General features: G+C 36.2%; 3 protein-coding genes, 1 long non-coding RNA gene and 1 pseudogene across 6 annotated transcripts; 4 read left to right on the top strand and 1 right to left on the bottom strand.

The window, feature by feature from the left end:
* The first annotated feature begins 72 nt into the window (after positions 1-72).
* Positions 73-2,106, top strand: LOC106401060 (isoflavone reductase homolog P3). 2 transcript variants are annotated; one of them, XM_022701510.2, is made up of 5 exons: positions 73-353; positions 790-924; positions 1,191-1,434; positions 1,534-1,737; positions 1,813-2,106. In XM_022701510.2, the coding sequence occupies exons 1-5, from the start codon at positions 177-179 to the stop codon at positions 2,001-2,003; spliced, it is 951 nt and encodes a 316-aa protein (XP_022557231.1). In that variant the 5' UTR covers positions 73-176; the 3' UTR covers positions 2,004-2,106. The 2 variants fall into 2 exon arrangements, with proteins under 2 accessions (XP_022557231.1, XP_013696945.1); XM_013841491.3 differs by having other exon boundaries at positions 84-353; positions 1,837-2,106.
* On the bottom strand, positions 2,085-3,194 carry LOC106401061 (glutathione S-transferase DHAR1, mitochondrial). The gene is made up of 3 exons (XM_013841492.3): positions 3,030-3,194; positions 2,834-2,924; positions 2,085-2,730 (listed from the first exon to the last, which is right to left on the bottom strand). The coding sequence occupies exons 1-3, from the start codon at positions 3,085-3,087 to the stop codon at positions 2,238-2,240; spliced, it is 642 nt and encodes a 213-aa protein (XP_013696946.1). The 5' UTR covers positions 3,088-3,194; the 3' UTR covers positions 2,085-2,237.
* Positions 3,195-3,405: 211 nt separating this feature from the next.
* On the top strand, positions 3,406-5,452 carry LOC111205528. 2 transcript variants are annotated; one of them, XR_007323403.1, is made up of 3 exons: positions 3,406-3,899; positions 4,005-4,791; positions 4,878-5,452. It is a non-coding gene; the product is annotated as an uncharacterized LOC111205528 (long non-coding RNA). The 2 variants fall into 2 exon arrangements; XR_007323402.1 differs by having other exon boundaries at positions 3,406-4,791.
* A 1,335-nt stretch (positions 5,453-6,787) lies between these two features.
* Positions 6,788-10,773, top strand: LOC106401763 (annotated as a pseudogene).
* A 465-nt stretch (positions 10,774-11,238) lies between these two features.
* Positions 11,239-13,244, top strand: LOC106401762 (uncharacterized sugar kinase slr0537-like). Its single transcript, XM_013842341.3, has 8 exons — positions 11,239-11,504; positions 11,579-11,827; positions 11,930-12,001; positions 12,085-12,123; positions 12,208-12,315; positions 12,436-12,533; positions 12,619-12,730; positions 12,808-13,244. The coding sequence occupies exons 1-8, from the start codon at positions 11,361-11,363 to the stop codon at positions 13,057-13,059; spliced, it is 1,074 nt and encodes a 357-aa protein (XP_013697795.1). The 5' UTR covers positions 11,239-11,360; the 3' UTR covers positions 13,060-13,244.
* The last annotated feature ends 7,051 nt before the right edge of the window (positions 13,245-20,295 follow it).

A 20,295-nucleotide genomic window follows, 5' to 3' on the forward strand; every position in this document is an offset into this window, starting at 1 on the left:
AGGCAATTTGTGGTCAAAATAAGGCAGCTCAAACAAGGACAGGGTACATAGGTAACTTCACGTTAAATCCTCGTGAAACGATTACAATAAATCTGCGTCGTCGGTTCGCTCTCTTTTATTCACTCGTCTCCGAAACTCAAAATTCAACGGAAAAGAAGTACAAGAAGAGAGAAGAGATGACGAGCAAGATTCTGGTGATCGGGGCGACAGGCTACATAGGAAAAGTCTTCGTGGAGGGAAGCGTCAAGTCTGGCCGCACCACTTTCGCTCTGGTCAGAGAATCCTCTCTCACCGATCCCGTTAAGGCCAAACTAGTCCAGAGTTTCAAAGATCTTGGCGTAACCATACTCTACGTACGTTGACTATTAAACCCTTTCTCCTACGTTTGTTTTAAAATTCTATCTTATTTTTTTTTTAATTCATTTTTGTTTTTTCCAATCTAGAAAGGTTTACGTATTTCCAGCCATGATTCAATGTTAATTGAATTCCGTATAGTAACTTTTTTCGTGTGAACACTCTCAGGTTGTCTTTTAAGATTGGTATCAGCGTTTTAGATGATATTTTCGAATTATAACGATTAGATTTTAAGCATAATAGTGCCAAACATCGTAGCGCATTCACAGTTGTACCTAAAATGTTTGGAAAACGCCTTGAATCACGTCTGTATAAAACCCCGTTGACCTGCTTTCTCTTTTACTCTGCTCTTATTCTAACCTTGCATAAAATATGTTGTTTTTTAAAATAATATTTGTTGATTAGAGTCCGCTGATTCTGTTGTAATAACAAACAGGAAGTTTAAACGAGAAAGAGAGCTTGGTCAAAGCGATCAAACAAGTAGATGTCGTGATTTCTGCCCTTGGTCGAACTCAGATTCTAGATCAGGTCAATATCATCGACGCCATCAAAGAAGCTGGAAATGTCAAGGTCCGTTTTTTCAACACATATTTTTGAATTAACAGGAGGTTGTGGCTTCAGGATCTATGGTCTCTAGAGTCTAGACCCAAACCACAATATGTAATATTAATTTTGTCTGAATGTCACTCAATCTTGTGACTTTTAAGACTTTGTGTTTTTAAGTTGAGCTAAACGACACTTGGTTATAGACACATGCATTACATCCATACTTTTCTGACATGATCAAGAAGATGTTTCAATAGGATTTTTCAGAAAGATTTGTTTTCTTCATGCAGAGATTCTTACCTTCGGAATTTGGCAACGACGTGGACCGTACGGTGGCCATCGAGCCTACGCTATCGGAATTCATCATGAAAGCTCAGATACGGCGTGCCATAGAAGCCGCGGAGATACCTTATACGTATGTTGTCACAGGTTGCTTTGCTGGCTTTTTCATGCCTAGTTTGGGCCAATGCCACTTGCGACTCAGAACCCCTCCTACTGACAAAGTTTTCATCTACGACAGTGGCGATGCTAAAGGTACTCGAGACACCCACTTGTCGTTACATTCAGCGCAATCACTTGTTCAGTATATGTAATGAAATTGTGATTCTCTTTTTTCTGTCTCTTTGTTGCTAGCTATTATCAACACTGAAGAAGACATCGTTGCGTATACAATGAAAGCTGTTGATGACCCGAGAACACTTAACAAGATTCTCTACGTCCATCCACCCAAGAACATTGTCTCGCAGAACGATATGGTCAGCTTGTGGGAGGGAAAGATCGGTAAGACTCTGGAGAAGACTTATGTTTCAGAGGAAGAACTTCTCAAAAGCATCCAAGGTTGGTTGATCACTTTTACCATGTAAACCGTTTTTAATATCTGATACTAATCAGTCAAAAAAGTATTTCTAAAAGTTTCTTTCTTTTCACTTGGTGCAGAGGCTCAGCATCCAATGGACTTTGTGATGGGTTTGATCCATGCAGTACTTGTGCAAGGTGATCTCACCTCCTTCACTATAGATCCTTCTGTTGGAGTGGAGGCTTCCGAGCTTTACCCCGATGTCAAGTACACCAGCGTGGATGAGTTTCTCAACCAGTTTGTTTGAGAACAAACAACACCCTTTATGAGTTGCATGTACTATTTCAATAATCTGAGATACGATTCATTCGAATTTTAGACGCTAATCTTATCTCAAAAGAGGCTTATTATTTGATTGATACAATAACAAAACATAACAGGTCCAGGAACATTATTTTACTGATAAGAGTTGATAGAGTAGATAAGACATTGAACCAAATCATCACCACCACACACAAACAGACGAAACTAGTAGTAGTTTTTAGGGGTTAACCTTGTGTTCCCATCCTGCAATAACATACCTCTCCTCAGTCTTTGTTTTCTCAAACGAGTCAAGAGAGAACAAAGCCTTCATGTAGCCATGAACATGAGGCAAGCTCTCGGGGACAGACCAGCTTTTGTAGTGGCCAAGAGCGACCTTGAGATGGTAAAGCTTCGGTGCTAAGCTTAGATCCACAGCACTGACTTTCCCTCCGGCGATGAAAGGACCGTCATGAGTCTTGAGATGAGTCTCGAGAGCTTCAAGCTCATCAAGCAAGGCCTTCTCGGATCCGTCGCTGGAGTCTTTGCTCTTCAAGAAGGTCACGAAGGTACCGAAGATTTTGGATCCAACGGAGGCGAGCTCGGGAGGAGTCTTGAGAGATGGCTCAGGATACTTCTCCTCGAGAATGCCGGTGATGACGTCGGAATCAGACACCCACTTGTCGTCGTTCTTGAGGACTGGTACTTTCCCTTCAGGACTAATGGCTAAGAACCTGTATCATATATAAACCAAAGCCAGCTTCTTGTCAATGAGTAGAACAGGTGAAACAAGCTAAGATCGAATCTAAGGTTTTTGGGTGAGAGAAAGAAAATGACCATTGAGGTTTGTCGGAGATGTTGATCAGATGCATTTTGTAGGGAAGATTCTTCTCCTCGAGGGTGAGGAGAACCCGTTGGCTGAAAGGGCCTGAAACGACAGACAAATCATGTATTATAAATTTTACATTTGAAGATCATCAGAGATCATAATCTGATATAAAAAAAAGAGCTAGAGAGAGAGAAGGGAAGTTACAGTCGCCGAGAGCATCAGGGGCACCAACGGCGGCTTTCACGCAGACTTCGAGAGCCATCTTTTAGCTATTCTTTTTTATTTTGGAGCGATGGAATAATTATTGAGTTAAGCAGTGCTTTTAAATAGAGTCCCTCACACACACACACACACACACACACACGCACTCTTTTTAGTGGTTCAACCAAACCAGTGGTCCATTATTGCCGAAGCTTTGAGAAGGACAATGTTATCTTTTCCACGTGTTGTGCGTGGCAAGCAAGACCATTTGAAGTTTTGTACTGTGTCGGTAAGGTTGTCACTCACGGTTTTAGCACTATGTTAACTTAACCGACAACACTAATGCAAAACACAAATTAAACTACTAATTTGTGATTCAGATTTTTTACTAATTGAATAATCATCATATAGAATGCATCAATGGGTCAGAGCGAAAATCTAAATAATACAAAAAGCGGATATCAAACCTTCTAAGCGCGTCCACGTCGGATTGGAAATTCAGACCACTCATAGAGTTTTAAATTACAATGCCACACATATTTTTAGTCTTCACAGAAAAAGCGAAGTCATTTGTATAGGTTTAAAACAATTCGAGATAGCCCGTTTCAAGCCCATCTCTTCTAACCCTAATCTTCAACGCCATCGATGATCTCTCCGGCTCTCCGGCTCTTCCTCTTCGTCGGAATCGCTCGCATCCCTGCCAATTGCCGTTACCACACATTCTCTGAATCATTCAGTTTGTTTTTTATTCCTTTATTTATGGTTTCGTTTCTCCTCCCTTTGTTTCTTCTCTTATATAAAAGCTATCACCATGAAATCCACAAGAAGATAAAGCTATTGCCACAAAATCCACGAAAAGTCTCCCATGTCCAGGTATGGGCGTTTATACCAATGCTCTTCTTTTTTTATCTGTAAGAGATGTTTTACTTATGTTGATGACATGCAAACTTTTTCTGTTTTGCATTTGCTGGATATCAGAGCTTGCAAGGTGAGGATGATCTCAAGAAGTCTTTAATAGATGAATTATCTCCCTTTTGAGAGATCACTCATTTTTCTATTCCAATAGACTTTCACGGCTTTCTTTTTCCCCAATTTGTGATAACTACCTAAAACTTTTTTTTTACAGCTTCAATTACATTTCATTGTGGTGGAGGTTTGTTCAAAGGTTTGGAAGTTCTTCACAAAAAGAGCCATGATTGTCATATTTTTCTTCGTCTGTACATAGATTTGTTCATGCTTCTTGATTTGATTTCAAAAGTGAAACGTCTCTCATGAATTCTTTTTTTTTAACTGTAGCTCATTGTTTCGAGATTCACATGATCAAAAGTATGAAGAAGGGAAGAAATGATCTCTCATCTGGTGATAACTTAACTTATAGAAAGAGGAACTTTTGAAATGTTTTTCAGTTCAGTCTATGTTATAATTGTTAGCTGTACAGATTGTTAGTTGCTTCACACTACCACTCCAACGGTTAAGTTAGAACCGACAAGTAAAGAAAAAGCTGGTAAGCTTCATATCCAAAATCTTTTATGTTTAAGTTGTTCTGTTGCAATATAATAAAATTAACAATAGTTCGTATTTCCACTATATAATTTTGTCTACTTTGAAAGGAATATGGTCACCTAATTTTAATATCTTGGAAGACATATTACGGGGACTCTAAGCTATAAAATATGTAGTGCTGCATTACAAGGCGTGCTATTCTGGACGAGTATTCTGAACTTGAGCTAACTCATTTAGACAAGTCCTGTTTTACTGCAACACTGTATGATTCTAAGTTCTTTGAACTAACATGTTTCCTTTGATTCGAAAAATATCGTAGCTAATACTCTTGAAAATTTGCAAGAACAGTTATATTCAGATTTTGAGAGGTGCAAAAGAATACGCATGAACAGAAACAGTGATATAACATTGGGTGGCAGAGGTGAGAAGCTGCAGAGAAAACAGAGCCGAGAGTCACCATTGGGTGGCCAAGTTATCTTGAGAAGAAAAGAAGAGAGGCTCAAGAGAGCCAAGTGAATGATCAACAAAATTTGGAGGAACAAAAATGAATAGATACTGACTAGGGAGATTCTCTTGCATCTTGCAAGGAGAATGGTCTTAGTTTTGGTTTACTGATTTTACTCGCTTATAATCCTGAGTCGTGGAACTATATGGTTCATGAAGAATATATTCAAGAGAATCTTAGCGTTGGTGGTCATTATACTCTATAAGAACATGCATGTGAGAAACGAAGTGGATCAGATCAAAACCAGAACCGAGGACTGAAAGAAAAGAGGGTGATGGAATCTGAGAGGAAAAAAAGTAACTGGACACCTCAAATAGAACACTCGACTGATACTTTGGACGCAATAAACTGATGTGCAGTGAAAATTACGTTGATTATCTATTTTTACTATAAATAAGGACATTTAGAATTTTCGAGGTGATCAAACTTCTCTCTTTTCAACTATCTCAATTGGTAGCAAATGAGTTTAAAGACAGCATATTCAAATTCAAATGATATCATAACTTTCATACTGGTACGAAGAAATAAAATGATTCCAACTAAGATTTTTGTATATTACTCACTATATTAGTTTGGAAGTAGTGTTTACAAAAAAAAAAGTAATGTTTGGAAGTCATACGGTCAAAAGTGTATAAAATAATATTTTCTATCTTGGAATTCAATAATCTTAAAGACAAAACAAAGTTTAAATCAATTATAAGCTAATAATTGTTGTATATAAAAGCCTAAATTATCTAAGATTAAGAGTACAAAGATTATAATTAAAGTTTAATTAACTTATATTCATCGTTTTCATCATATATGATTCCAATAATAAAACTATAACAAATAATGAGTTATTCTTTTTTCTACTTTTACTTTATTATATAAACATAAAATTACAGAAAATTTAATAGGATAGTAAAGTTACAACCAATTGTGAGCTCTTGCCATTCTAAATTTGTCAGACAAAAATACATTAAAAATTTAAATCTACTAATTTATGTTTTTGTAATTGGTAGAAATATATGTATAACAGATATTAAAATATAAATAAAAAAATCTCAATTTAATTAAATTTTATTTGAAAACCCCGGGCATGTGAGTCATTAAATATAAGAAGAACTAAATTTGTTAAAATCTAAATACAACATACATATATTCACCAAATTTAAAGCAAAAAAAAAAACATATATACAATATATTTATTTTCTAACTTTTCTCTTTCTCAGAAACTGATGAAAGTTGACAGTTATATTGCATGCTTGCAATATCTAACGTTCCCTAAATTCCAAACGGCCTTTCATAAATTGGAGAAGCATGAAATAGTTTAACACGTTGAAAAACTTGAAAGTTCTTTGTGTGATGCTTTTTGTCTACTTTTTTTTTGGCAAAGATGTATAGGCCGAGCAATTAAAATTGAACAACAGAGCGATATGAAGTTTACAAATGGATTGAAGACCAGGACTTGAACAAGATTAAGATATTGGAAACGTATTTGACAGCTTATGACCATGATTACTTTTACTGTCCAAAATCTATTTTTCTCCGTAACTGAAATTACTACTATATAGGAACATTATTTCAAAGGTGTGATAGAGATGATATGACAAAATTATGAACGAAGTTTTCACCATACACTAATAACCTTATGACTACATTTCGAGTAGAGTTAGGAAAAAAAATTATTCATATGGGATAAAAAAGATCAAGGATTAATGAAAACAAAAAACAATTTTGTAGAGAAAAATTAATGTGTATATATACAAAAAAGGTAAAAATAATAACAAATAACTACTATAGAAACATAAATAATAAAATCTAACAAAAAATATATACATTTTGGGACAACCAAACATCTATATTCAGGGAGCTGCAAAGCATAAGTAACCGGAAATATAAATTTATTGTGGTGACAAACATTATTCCCAGAATATACAAGGATAGAAACAAATACAAATTTAAATGTTAATACATATTGATTAATAGGCCACATGTTGTTTCTTGATCAGTGGATGTAATCGTTTAAGAGTAACCTTAATTTTGTACTCCCTCCGTTTCATACTAAGTGTCGTTTTACAGAATTTTTTCGTTACAAAATAAGTGTCGTTTTCGATTTTCAATGCAAAATTTATTAATTTTATGCAAAATTTATTTTTCTATTGGTTGAAATATGGTTAGGTGTATAGGTAATAGTGTTTTTTATAGGAAATGTACAAAATTAATTGTTTCTTTAATCCGTGTGTCGAAACCTAAAACGACACTTATAATAAAACATATGGAGTACTATATATATCAGTACATTAATCCAATAAAACCATTTGACAATTTAAAAGAGACAAATTAATCGAGATTACAACTACTACTAAATAGAAATCTCATTTTTTCATAGGCAACAAAAAAAAATTAACGAAATAAATTGGGAAGCGTGTTTTTATCTGTTTTTGTCTGATTTTATTCTATTTAAAGTGTTATGGAACTTATAAAGGATGCAAATAGTTGTACGACCATAGTAATTCATGTTCCATGTAATTTGTTAGATTGATTTGAAATCAATAAAATGATGATGTTATAAAAAAGATTGAAGAAATTTTATACTATTAGAAAAATAATTTGAGATGAAAATTAATGGCTGGAAAATTTATGTTTTAATAACGTTAACTCAGATTCAATACATGAGTTAGAGTTACACCTTCTATATATTGCTTAGCTCAGAAGAAGTTAGAACACAATAATCGAGGAAACACTAACGGACAACTTCCAACATCATCCAAACTATTTTTCTATTTCAAACTCAGTTTTGGTATTTTTACAAACTAATAAAAAAATCTAATTACAAAAATGCTAAAAATATACGAAACACTAAAACAACAAAAAAAAAAAACCCATGTCTCTCCTCATATACTATATTTTACATAGTACATAGTTTATGTACATATGAAAATTCTGCAATATTCTATAATTAAATAACAAAACTAATTGTAAATTTTTAAAAGCAATTTTCCAGATGATGTAGTTATAATATAAAATTCGGTTTAGCGTAACTATTAGGCGTTGATCACTTTCTTAAGACCTTATCCGGTTAAATTGAGAAAATTATCCATTTGATCCATTATAGCGGTTTGATTGAACCAGAATAAACCAATCTAATTGTCATGGACTCTGGGGATTCGTCGTGTTCCATAGTCTATTCCCTTCACTTCCACCATCTTCGTCTTCGTCACCGAGTCCTTGCCTGTTAACTCTAGCTCTAACAAGGTGACGACGACCAATGGGAACCCTAGGCAGAGCATTTTAATCCGTCTGATTTTGGATCCGAGAGACCGGCCAATCTCTCGATCGCCTCGGATGTCGCAGGCAGCAATTGCTTCCGAGAACAACGTAAGCTTTATCGTATCTCTAAGTTTTCACTCCAATTTCAAATTCGTACGAAAAAGAGCCATCGCTTAGGTTACTTAGCTCTGCTGATTAGGTTAGAGATCTGGAATTGATGTATCGTGATTGTAGACTTGAATAGCGGAAGGGATGAACTGATCAGCTTTTATAGGATTGTGTTTGTTCATATGTAATTGTGGCTTATCTCTGTAGTATCCAGGCATCGGGCATTGATGAATGTATTTGATAAGGCTCCGATTCTGGATAAGGAAGCTTTTGTAACCGTCATATTGGAAGATGATCATCTATTTGGTATGTATTCGTTCAACGAGGTGAGCAAGCTACTATGCCTCCAGTGTTTGGTGGTTGACTGATTTGATTTCTTGTAGATATATCATCGACGTCTGTATCCTTAGCTAGGTCAACTGAGTAGGGAACCAATGTATGTTCTTTAGTCTTCTTTTGTGGTTTAGTGATGACTAAGAGTATAAGACTTCTCAATGTTATGCTACAGCTATACTATATCTTCTCTTGATGAAACGTTTGAGTATATGATATCGATTTTTTTTGGATCACTAGTGTAAGTATGAGTTATTTCGTTTTTCTTTAGTTTATATGGTTTTGGAATTAGATTGTCCTTTTGTACATAATGCTGTTATGTCACTCAACATTGATACTGACTGCATGGTTAAGCCTATTACTTCTTACCAAGAAACAGTGAACTAATCTACAGTCTAAACTTGCTCTCTCTTTTTTTTTTTCTGCGCAGGGGATGTGAATACTGACAGTGTTGGATCAGGAACTAATATTAAGGACAACTCACTTGTGCATGTGGCAAAATCATACCTAATCGGTAAAGTGCCTCCATACCATCATCATCGGGGACAATGTAATCATTGGTTAGTGGGAATCTCTTGCTGTTTGTTTTGTAGTGTCTGATATTCATGCATATTCGCCAATCATTAGGGATATTGTTTTAAACTAGATTTATAACAGGTCATAGTGCTTTGTTACATGGATGTACTGTTGAAAATGAGGCTTTTATCAAGGATGGGTGCGACACTTCTTGACGGTGTGGTCGTTGAAAAGCATGACATGGTTGCTGCTGGTGCGCGCTTGTTCAACAAAACACTAGAATTCCTTCCTTCTGGAGAGGTACTCTTGCCTAAAACATTTGCATTATCTCAAGACCCATAACCCCATTTGTGCTGACATACTTCTATTGCTACTTAGACAGCATAGGCTATATCTTTGAAAATGTCGTTTCTTTTTTATGATAATCATCTCTATTTCTGAGGTTATCAAAGATTATATGCGAAGTTGAAATGCCGTCCTAGCCTATGAATTCTTCTTCTCTGTCTAGATAAAACATAATTTATCCACCTTTCAGTTGAAGTAATAGAAGTTTAACGTTCATTTAAAAGACTTATGACTATGGTCAATTAGGTTAAAGTGCATTGTAAACAATCAGTAATGCTCTTCTGTTTACGGTTTACCAAATTACCAGCATGTGAATACAAAAGGGTGTTTGTATCTCATCTCGACCAATTCAACAGCCATATTTACTGACACGTTTAACATTCCTTTTTATCGTATTGGTTTATAATATTTCAGAAGATATGGGGAGGAAACCCAGCAAAGTTCCTCAGGAAGCTTGAGGAAATTGACTTTTTTTTTCCCGAAGTCAGCTGAAAACTACTCAAACCTGGCGAAGGCTCACGCTGCAGAGAATGCAAAGCCACTAAATGCGACCGAGTTCGAGAAGGGTCAAAAAGACGAGGAATATGACGCGATGCTTGGTATTGTGAGAGAAACTCCACCAGAGCTTAAACTCTCTACAGCATAGAGCATTATAAAGAAGCCAAGCGTTATTCAAATGTGAACTGTTTTCTGTGGTATGCTTTCTGATCGAAACCTTAATAGTATGAAATGTCTGAAGAAGATTATCTTTCCGCCGCTGGTCTGAATAATGGCAGGTAGAGTACATTAGACTGAAATTATAGCTTTTACTCGACTTTTCTTCATGGTTTCTTAGGGAGTAGTCTTGTCAGGAGGACAAACTTTGGATGCTATTAGTTTGAAATTAAGAATCATATGAAACATGAGGAGTGAACAATAATAGAGTGATGCATGTGGTAATTCATGTGCGCCTATGTTGCTATGAAGAATAAAGATCCAACCCTTGATATATTTTATATAATTTCAACAAATTATTAGTGGGGTTGATAGTATTGGTACCGTGAATTACGCTTGCTTGGTCGTCTTTTTATTTTATTTGTGTGAATAAAATCAAATCTTGTATCGTGTATCTTCTATTATGATTAGTTTCTTTCTTTCTTTTTGTCAAACGGCATTTCTTTTGTTGAAATTTATCGTTTGTTAATATTTGTGATTGGTTTCCATCTTTCAGTTGCAGTTTCTGCAGGAATCAAAATAAAACTTTCGGCCACTAAATTGTAATAATGTGTATAAACTTGGTTTCACTTTCCATGATTGTTTTGCGTACGTACAAAGTGGTAAAGGTAGTATGATGAGTCTAGCATATAATAATTCCAGTGCATCGCTAATATCTTGAGCAAAAGAAAACCATATGAGAACATTTAAAGAGAAAAAGTAAATAAAAAATGTAGCAAAGTTGTTATCTTTCTCTTCTTATATGCGGCGCCAAATGCGATGCACACTCAACTACACGAGTGAGAAATAATCATTCAGGGAAACAAATCAAGAAGAAAAAAAAAAAAAGGCGTTATCTATTCACAGAACTATTATTATGGGCCCTATTACTATTTGATCATTATTTCAGGGATAATTTGGTAAAAAAGAACCACATATCTGCTTCATCCTCGTCTCCACCACCACCGAGAGTATATAAACTGATACGTAGGGAAGCAAAAAATATCGGGCAAGGCAGGCTGCACAACAATACAGATTACAGAAACAAAGAAAAAGAGAGAGAAAGAGATCTCTGGAGAATGGTAGCTGAGGCCTTGCCCAATAGCCACGAAGCTCCTCCAGTGGTAATTGGACTCCAACCAGCAGCTCTTATCGATAACGTCGCTCCCGTCGATTGGTCCTTGCTCGATCAAATTCCCGGTGATCGTGGTGGCTCCATTCCCGTAAGCAATCTGGATTCGAAATTGTGTTTCTTTATTATCAGTGCCGATTTTGAAGGGACACTCTGTTTTTGTAGGTGCAAAAGGATGAGTTAGAGCACATACTCAAAGAGCTTGATACACATGTCACCGCGGCTCCATTGAAGAAGATGGCTGGAGGAAGTGTGGCTAATACTGTTCGAGGATTGAGTGTTGGCTTCGGTGTAGCCACGGGGATCATCGGGGCTTATGGAGACGATGAACAAGGGCAGTTGTTTGTGAGCAATATGGGTTTCAGTGGTGTCAGCATCTCAAGGTTGAGGAAGAAGAAAGGTTCCACTGGGCAGGTTTGTTTTTTTTTGCTTAACTGTGGAGTTGTTCTTCTTTTTTTTTTTATTTGGAAAGAGTTGGTTTTGATCTTCCTTAACTGGTTTCTATTTATTATATAGTGTGTTTGCTTGGTTGATGACTCTGGTAATCGAACAATGCGACCATGTCTCTCCAGTGCTGTCAAGATTCAGGTTTGTCTATTCTCCTTTCTGAGGAGTTTCTAGTTTAAGTGAATGAGATGGGATGGTAAAAACTAATTCTTTTCTCTTTTCAGGCTGATGAATTAAGCAAAGATGATTTCACTGGCTCTAAGGTTAATAGCTAGCTCCCTCTATTCTTTCTTTGCCAATACCAAGCATTGTAAAACAACGATGTTGATGGTCTTGCTCTGTTACAGTGGTTGGTCCTAAGATATGCAGTTCTTAACTTAGAAGTAATTAAAGCAGCTATTGGATTTGCCAAGCAAGAAGGTCTTTCTGTTTCTTTGGATTTAGCTAGTTTTGAGGTAAGCTATCCATAATTTCCCCCATTTGAGATTTGATCTGTGACTTTACAAATGATTAAGCATTTGAGATTTTCTCGTTTTGAATTAAAATGATATAAACATTCATTCTTGTGTGATTAGATGGTCCGGAATTATAGATCAGAGCTGAGACAGCTTCTGGAGTCTGGTAACATAGATCTTTGCTTTGCTAACGAGGATGAAGCAGCTGAGCTGCTAAGGTAATCCGATGTTTATCTATCCCTTCCCCTGCGACGATCTACTCTGGTTTTTGTACACTCTGACTCTCTAGGTTGTGAGTTTCAGGGGCGAAGAAGAAGCGGGCCCGGAGGCTGCTCTTGAGTTCCTAAGCAGGCATTGCAGTTGGGCTGTGGTAACTTTAGGGTCTAAAGGGTGCATTGCAAAACATGATAAGGAGGTTTGTCTTTTCGAAACTAAAACTCAGTAACTTTACGTTTCACTTAGAGTTAACTCTTTATTTCATAACTTGAACAGGTGGTACAAGTACCAGCCATAGGAGAGACAATAGCAACTGATGCTACAGGAGCAGGTGACCTGTTCGCAAGCGGGTTTCTGTATGGATTGATAAAGGGATTGCCTTTGGAAGAGTGTTGCAAAATGGGATCATGCAGTGGGGGATCAGTCATCCGTGCTCTTGGAGGAGAAGTAACCCCAGAGAACTGGCAGTGGATGCACAAACAGTTGCAGTTGAAGAACTTACCTGTTCCTGACATTCGCAACTTATGATCAACAAAAGACTTTTGGATGTCATCTGGCTTTCAAATTTCTAGTGATTGCGCCTTAAAAAGGGCCCGTTTCATATTTGAACGGCTCTTAAGCTTTACCTTCTCCACAGAGAACCTATCTTTCAGCATGCATTGTATCTTTACTGAAGTCTCACTTTAATTCAGTACACAATTGGTTGTTTCCAAGTTTATGCGGAAAAGAGTGAAAGGGCTTAATAAGTGTTTAGGGTTTAAGTTCTTTTGTGTGGCTCACAAGGATCAATTTTGGGCTACCGGGTCGAAAGGAAGCATGAAAACAGAGATATGTTAATTAGTCCATTTAGCTGATAAATAAATGTCACAAAGTGAATCTATAAGTTTGACATGATTGAGACACTAGTTAGTCTTCGGGGAATAGGCGAATCCTATAAGAGCCTTAGTCCTTAGAGGCGAAACATGGCTGCATAAACCGTAACCTTTAAGGGTCGAATCGTTAATGGATACGCTCATAATCTGATTTCATTTATGAAAATGAATAGCAATCACTAGTGCAGGGTCGGTCGGGTGGTGACAAAATAGGAGAGACAAGGATGTTATAGTAATTTACGAGTTTTAAGGAGTGGGTAATCAAAAAAGTAGATTGCATGTCTGTGAACCAGCGTCGCTCCGGTGGTGACAAAATAAGACCAAATTGATAACCGAAAGACGAATTGAATCATGGGAAAAGTGGCTCAATTTACATAAATAATATTATATTCCTTCTGATTTACCAAGCCGTGATGGTCTGATAATAATTTAAAAGAATTTAGAGGTATTTAAAAAATGATAATAGCCTTTCTAATTTACTTATTAGTTTTAGATTTATCTATACAAATATTTAACAACTTCTTTACTTATACATATTAGTTTAAGACTATAAAATATATATTTAAGGAAATTTAATTGGGAAGCTTTTAAATTCTAGCATTTTCCATCATTTTCTTGTAAGATCCACTGAAGCTTCGTCAAAATCACTAACACATTTTAGTTATACAGTAATACAAAATAAAGTTTATAATATCAAATAAGTTTACTAAACCATAAACCAAATATCATGTGGCAGTTTTAGTAAATTTTAGACCAAAATAACAAATAAATTGTTTTTTTAGATCAAAATATCAAAATAGGATATTCTCCAGTGTTTTTTTTGTTCTACTCAGAGTAGGAAGTTAGTGAAAAAGGTAGATGTCATTTTCATTGTCTCTCAACTTGTATCTTCTTTCGCATGATAAACGAAGATTAGGAAGAGTCGGAGATGACATCAACGCAACCGCAGATCAATATAGTATATTCTCACAATCTTGAAAAAAATACAAAAATCATTTAGTTTCATTGTAAATCTAACAATTTGTGGATCAAATAGTAATTTGGGGTCCGTTGTATTTGAACAATATCTGTCCAAACGGTTAAAACAAATAAGAACAAAAAATAAAAAGTTTATTTTATTACTTATGAAAGAAATCTTACCGGGAATCAGATTAGGTATAGCTATAAGACATTAATTAAATTAAGAGCTGGCAGATCTGGAGATTAATTTAATCAAGGATGGATGGAATGAGGAATTGTTGAGAACAGAAAATTACTGATACAACCCAAAATGGGGGTCGTCCAGATGGTTAATGGAAGTTCAAATCGGATCAACCAAAGAAGTGATCGATTGGTCGATATGTCTAGAATCTAGCTTGCAAACCTGAAACAAATGGAAATGAAGTGAGATGCTTTTGATGATATGAATAAAAAAATAACAATAAACAAAGAAAAACGATAGATAAGGTGGAATCAAACTGTTGGATGTGTATCACGCTCAGCTTGATCAAATGATGGCTTAAAGTGGAATTGCGGTTGAAGGTTTGATTGACACGTTCAGCAGCCTGATTCCATCCTATCATCTATTTATTTATCTTGTTTTATTCTCATTATCATCAGCATCTCATTTATTTTGCAATTGTTTCAGGTTCATAATCAGCATTCCATTCATATCGCCCACCTTATCATATATTTGGTCGATCCATTCAAGCTTCCATCAACCATCTTGCTAGCCCTGATTTCAAGCATGTATCATTGGTATCAAAGCTCAAGCTCCTGAATCAGGTTCACTCTATCTTTGCGTCATTCATATTTGTTTGCATTTGTTTTCCCATTTATAAATCGAAAATCCATTAAAAAACAGTTTTGCATTTTTTGTGTTCTTTGTTCATCTAAAATTGAAAACCAGAAAAAAGTGTGAGGTAGGAGACAACCTGTTGCTTATTTTGATTCAATTCTTCCATAAAAAGAAAATAAAAACGTGTTTGCATTCATTTAGTTAGTTTGTTTCCGTTTAAGAAAAGTAAAAAAAAATCTGCATTCCACATTTGTTCTTGTTTGAATCTTGCATTAAAAATAAAATAGAAAGGCATATCATTTTATTTATTTCGTGCATACCATATTTGTTTCATCATTTTTTTTCTTAAATTCAGAAAATAAAATAAAAATATTATTCATCATAGTTTATATAATATTTTTCATATTTCTCGGTTTATTGCATTCTTTAAACTAAAAACTCAAGAAAAACTCATTGTTAGCTTGCATCTCATATTTCTTTCCACAGTGTTTATTAATTTAACATTGTCTTCATTTCGTGCTTGCATAAAAAGAAAAAGAAAAAGAAAAAGAAATAGTTTTAGAGCATTGTTCATATCATTTGCATATTGTGGTTTAATTGTTGCGTCTTAAGAAAATTCAAAAAAAAATCAGTAATAGTTTGCTATCCATAATTTCTCATCATTGTGTTTATTATCATTCTATATTGCTTCATTTCGATATTGCATCCAGAAAACGAAAAGAAAAATCATTTTGCATAGTTTATTTCATTTCGGTTCATAATTGCATATATTTTCTCGGTTTAGTTTTAACTAGTTTTGCATTATTACATTGGTTCTTTTTCGACCAGTACTTCTCATATACTTCACTTGATCTTTGAGATTGTGTTAAGAAAGCAATGGTAAGAAGAAACATGGCCAAACTCTAAAGGCCACACTGAGCCAACAGTCGCAGCTCTACAAGAGCTCCAAAACAAGATTGCTCGGTTAGAGAAAAGAAGCAAGGCACAAGGCCAACAAACACAGCAAGGAGAAAGAGAAGAATATTTGGAGATTCACTTGAGGCTGTTTATGTCGAGTCCAAACCACCAGATCCTTCTAGGATTAACCCACATCCAATTTCTAAAACCCACAACCATTTGTTAATTCTCGGTTTGATTTAATCTTTTGCTCATAAAGTTAAACTCTTTACATTTTCAGGAAAAGGAGGTTACCTAAGATGGGAGAGGAACCTTGATGAATGGTTTCACTACCACAACATCCAGAAAGAAGAGAGGCTAGCTATTTCCATTGATCAACATAGAGAAGAAGCATTCGAATGATAGATACAAGAAGAAGATGATAGGCAGTTTTACAAGGAGCCAGCTATCAAAACGTGGAGAGCTCTTAAAGAATTCATGAGGGATAGATTTGCACCGGATTTTACTAGTTCTGAAATCAAGGAACTATACCCAATGAGGTATCCAACTCATGGTTCCAAAGAATCAAGGAAAGTTGTAGCATAAGAGAGAGGCTTGCCTCAACAAGAAAACTTTCAGTTAAATCAGGAGCACGCAATTTTTCATTGCTTAGACCAGAAGAGTGACATCCCAAAGGCCATGAAGATGAGTAAAAGTGTCGGCCAAAACACTTTGAGCAGAACCATAGCAAAACCGGAGCCAGCTACTAAGCAAGTATAGGCTAAGGTAAGTCCTACACTTGATGATATAGTTCATGAATCATCTACACAGATATAATGCACTTGTATTTTCCAAGAAATTTTTATCCAGAGATAAGACAAGAAGAAGGTCATACCAACCAAGGTCTGAAGTTGCAACAAAGGCAGCCATCAACTCAAACATGTTCATGAAACTCCAGTATCGGATATAATTCACTTGATATTTGTCCAGAATGCTGAGAATTTTTCAGGTTGCAAAGATGTTGTAGCCCTGAAATTCGTGGTTCAACCAGAGTCTCACCAAACCTCCCAAACCGACCACCTAGGAGACACCAGCGACAGACGTTCAGTCCAAGGAGCCTATCTTGACAACCAGAAAGATTTTGTCTATGAAACCAATTTTCCAAAAAGGCTAACTCTTCAAGGAGTAATTGAGGCTTGGAATTTCAGGAGAAGCTTCACGGACCAAATAGTTATGAATTTTAAAAGTCAGAGGTTTCTCAGCCCGTCCATCTGCGAGTACCTGACTTTAGAAGGAGATTCAAGCCCAAAGAAGGAGCGGTCTGAACCAAAGTCCATCATAGAATTAAAGAGGGATCTCTAATCTTTCCAACAAGCCCAATTTGAGGAGAAATAGACAGGGAAATCAGAAGTTATAATCCATTCTCCAGAACCGGCCAAACCAGTTCTATACTTGCCTCAATTGGAAGCTAACCGGTTCAATCAACTTCAAACCAGACATTGGCGACCAGAAGATCATTTCAACCACTCAGGAGACATCATACACTGCCAATAGGAGTTCCACAAGTTCATACCATGCACCAGCCAACATAGGATCAAAAGGATCCCCATTAACTCCAACTTGCCTTATTTGGAAGCTCTTGCATTCAAACTCCAACAGCTCATTTTCTTTGAGTTTATGCACAACATCAGAACCTTCCAAGCCATCCAGAAGATCCCAAGGAAGCTCTATTATCCCCTTAAACCGTCCAGGTTCAAGAAAGATCAGATTCTTTACTTGGAGCCAAAATCCCACAAAAGGCTCCAACGGCTAGTTTTCGATTTCTTTCTTAGTTTTGATTTGTTTCCTTTTCTATTTGTTTTAGAACGTTAGGACCTTTGTATCTGAGCATTATATAAGCTCCTAGACGTCCATTGTAAAGAACACCCTCAATCATCTAAGAATTTATAAAAGTTATTCAGTTTTTATTAAAGAGTGTTATTTGCATAAAATATCGGTCTTTAGGATTCAAAGAGTGATTTTTTGTTGTTCTATTGATTTCGTGAGTCTAGCTTGTGTGTGTAAATCAACAAGCTCAGTACACAGATTTAGAGAGTCAATCACATTGTTTCCATCATCCATCAGATTGAGAGATTCAATCAAACCTTCATCCACAAATCCACTTCAATCCATTATTTGATCAAGCTGAGAGTGATACACATCCAACAGCTTGATTCCACCTTATCTATCTCTTTTCTTTCATTTAATTATTCTTATTATTGTTATTATCATCATCATCTCATTCGTTTTGCATTTGTTTCAGGTTTACAACTTGATTTCAATCATATCGCCCACCCGATCATCTATTTGATCGATCTATCCAAACCTCATGCCATCCATCCGACCAGCCTGAATATGTGCTCTGATACCAAAAATATTGTGGGCACAGATTCAGGCTGGTCGGATGGATGGCCTGAGGTTTGGAATCAAGTTGTAAACCTGAAACAAATGCAAAACGAATGAGATGATGATGATAATAACAATAATAAGAATAATTTAATGAAAGAAAAAGGATAGATAAGGTGGAATCAAGATGCTGAATGTGTATCACTCTCAGCTTGATCAAATAATGGATTGAAGTGGATCTGCGGATGAAGGTTTGATTGAATCTCTCAATCTGATGGATGATGAAAACGATGTGATTGACTCTCTAAATCTGTGTACTGAGCTTGTTTGATTTTCACACACAAGCTAGACTCACGAAATCAATAGAACAACAAAGAATCACTCTTTGAATCCTAAAGACCGATATTTTATGCAAATAACACTCTTTGATAAAAACTGAATAACTTTTATAATTCTTAGATGATTGAGGGTGTTCTTTACAGTGGACGTCTAGGAGCTTATATAATGCTCAGAGACAAAGGTCCTAACGTTCTAAAACAAATAGAAAAGGAAACAAATCAAAACTAAGAAAGAAATCGAAAACTAGCCGTTGGAGCCTTTTGTGGGATTTTGGCTCCAAGTAAAGAATCTGATCTTTCTTAATAATGGAAGGTTTAAGGGGATAATAGAGCTTCCTTGGGATTTTCTGGATGGCTTGGAAGGTTCTGATGTCGTGCATAAACTCAAAGAAAAAGAGCTGTTGGAGTTTGAATTCAAAAGCTTCCAAATAAGGCAAGTTGGAGTTAATGGGGATCCTTTTGATCCTATGTTGGCTGGTGCATGGTATGAACTTGTAGAACTACTCTTGGCCGTGTATGATGTCTCCTGATTGGTTGAAATGATCTCCTGGTCGCCAATGTCTGGTTTGAAACTGATTGAACCGGTTAGCTTCCAATTGAGGCAAGTGTAGAACTGGTTTGGCCGGTTCTGGAGAATGAATTAACTTCTGATTTCCGTGTCCATTTCTCCTCAAATTGGGCTTTTTTAGAAAGTTGAGAGATCCTTCTTGAATCCTATGATGGGCTTTGGTTCAGACCGCTCCTTCCTTGGGCTTGAATCTTCTTCTAAAGTCGGATACTCTCAGATGGACGGGCTGAGAAACCTCTGACTTTTAAAATTCATAACTCTTTTATCCGTGAATATTCTCTTGAAATTCCAAGCCTCAATGACTCATTGATGAGTTAGCCTTCTTGGAGAATTGTTTTCATAGAAAAATCCTTCTGGTTGTCGAGATAAGCTCCTTGGACTGAACATCTATCGCTTGTGTCTCCTAGGTGGTCGGTTTGGGAGGTTTGGTGAGTCTCTGGTTGAACCACGAATTTCAGGGCTACAACAAAAGAAGAAAGCTTCAAATAAATTCCACCGGATTATCTTTTGAAGCTAGGATAACCAACTACAAAGATGATCCAAACAGAGGCTATTAGAAGTATGAAGGATCATCCCTTCCAGAAGAGATACAATGGACATGACCAGAGCAGAGGCGTGATCATATCCTATCTGCTCAAAGGAGAACCATCTGATACACAACCCATTCCCGAACCAAAACAATACCAAGGTACGGCTTTAGAATCTCAAAAGAGAATGAAAGCTGACTTTCTCTATCTTGGCGCATGCTACCCAGTTTCGAGGTCGAAAATTTGTCCAGGAAGAGGGTAAATGATACAGGCTGGAAATCAGGATTGGCAAGATGGTTGATTGAAGCTTGAATGGATCGACCAACTATATGATCGGGTGGGCGATATGAATGGAATGCTGGTTATGAACCTGAAACAAATGCAAAACAAATGAGATGCTGATGATAATGAGAATAAAACA

Source organism: Brassica napus, chromosome C5 (genome assembly GCF_020379485.1).
Source record: "Brassica napus cultivar Da-Ae chromosome C5, Da-Ae, whole genome shotgun sequence".
Classification (NCBI taxonomy): Eukaryota; Viridiplantae; Streptophyta; class Magnoliopsida; order Brassicales; family Brassicaceae; genus Brassica; species Brassica napus.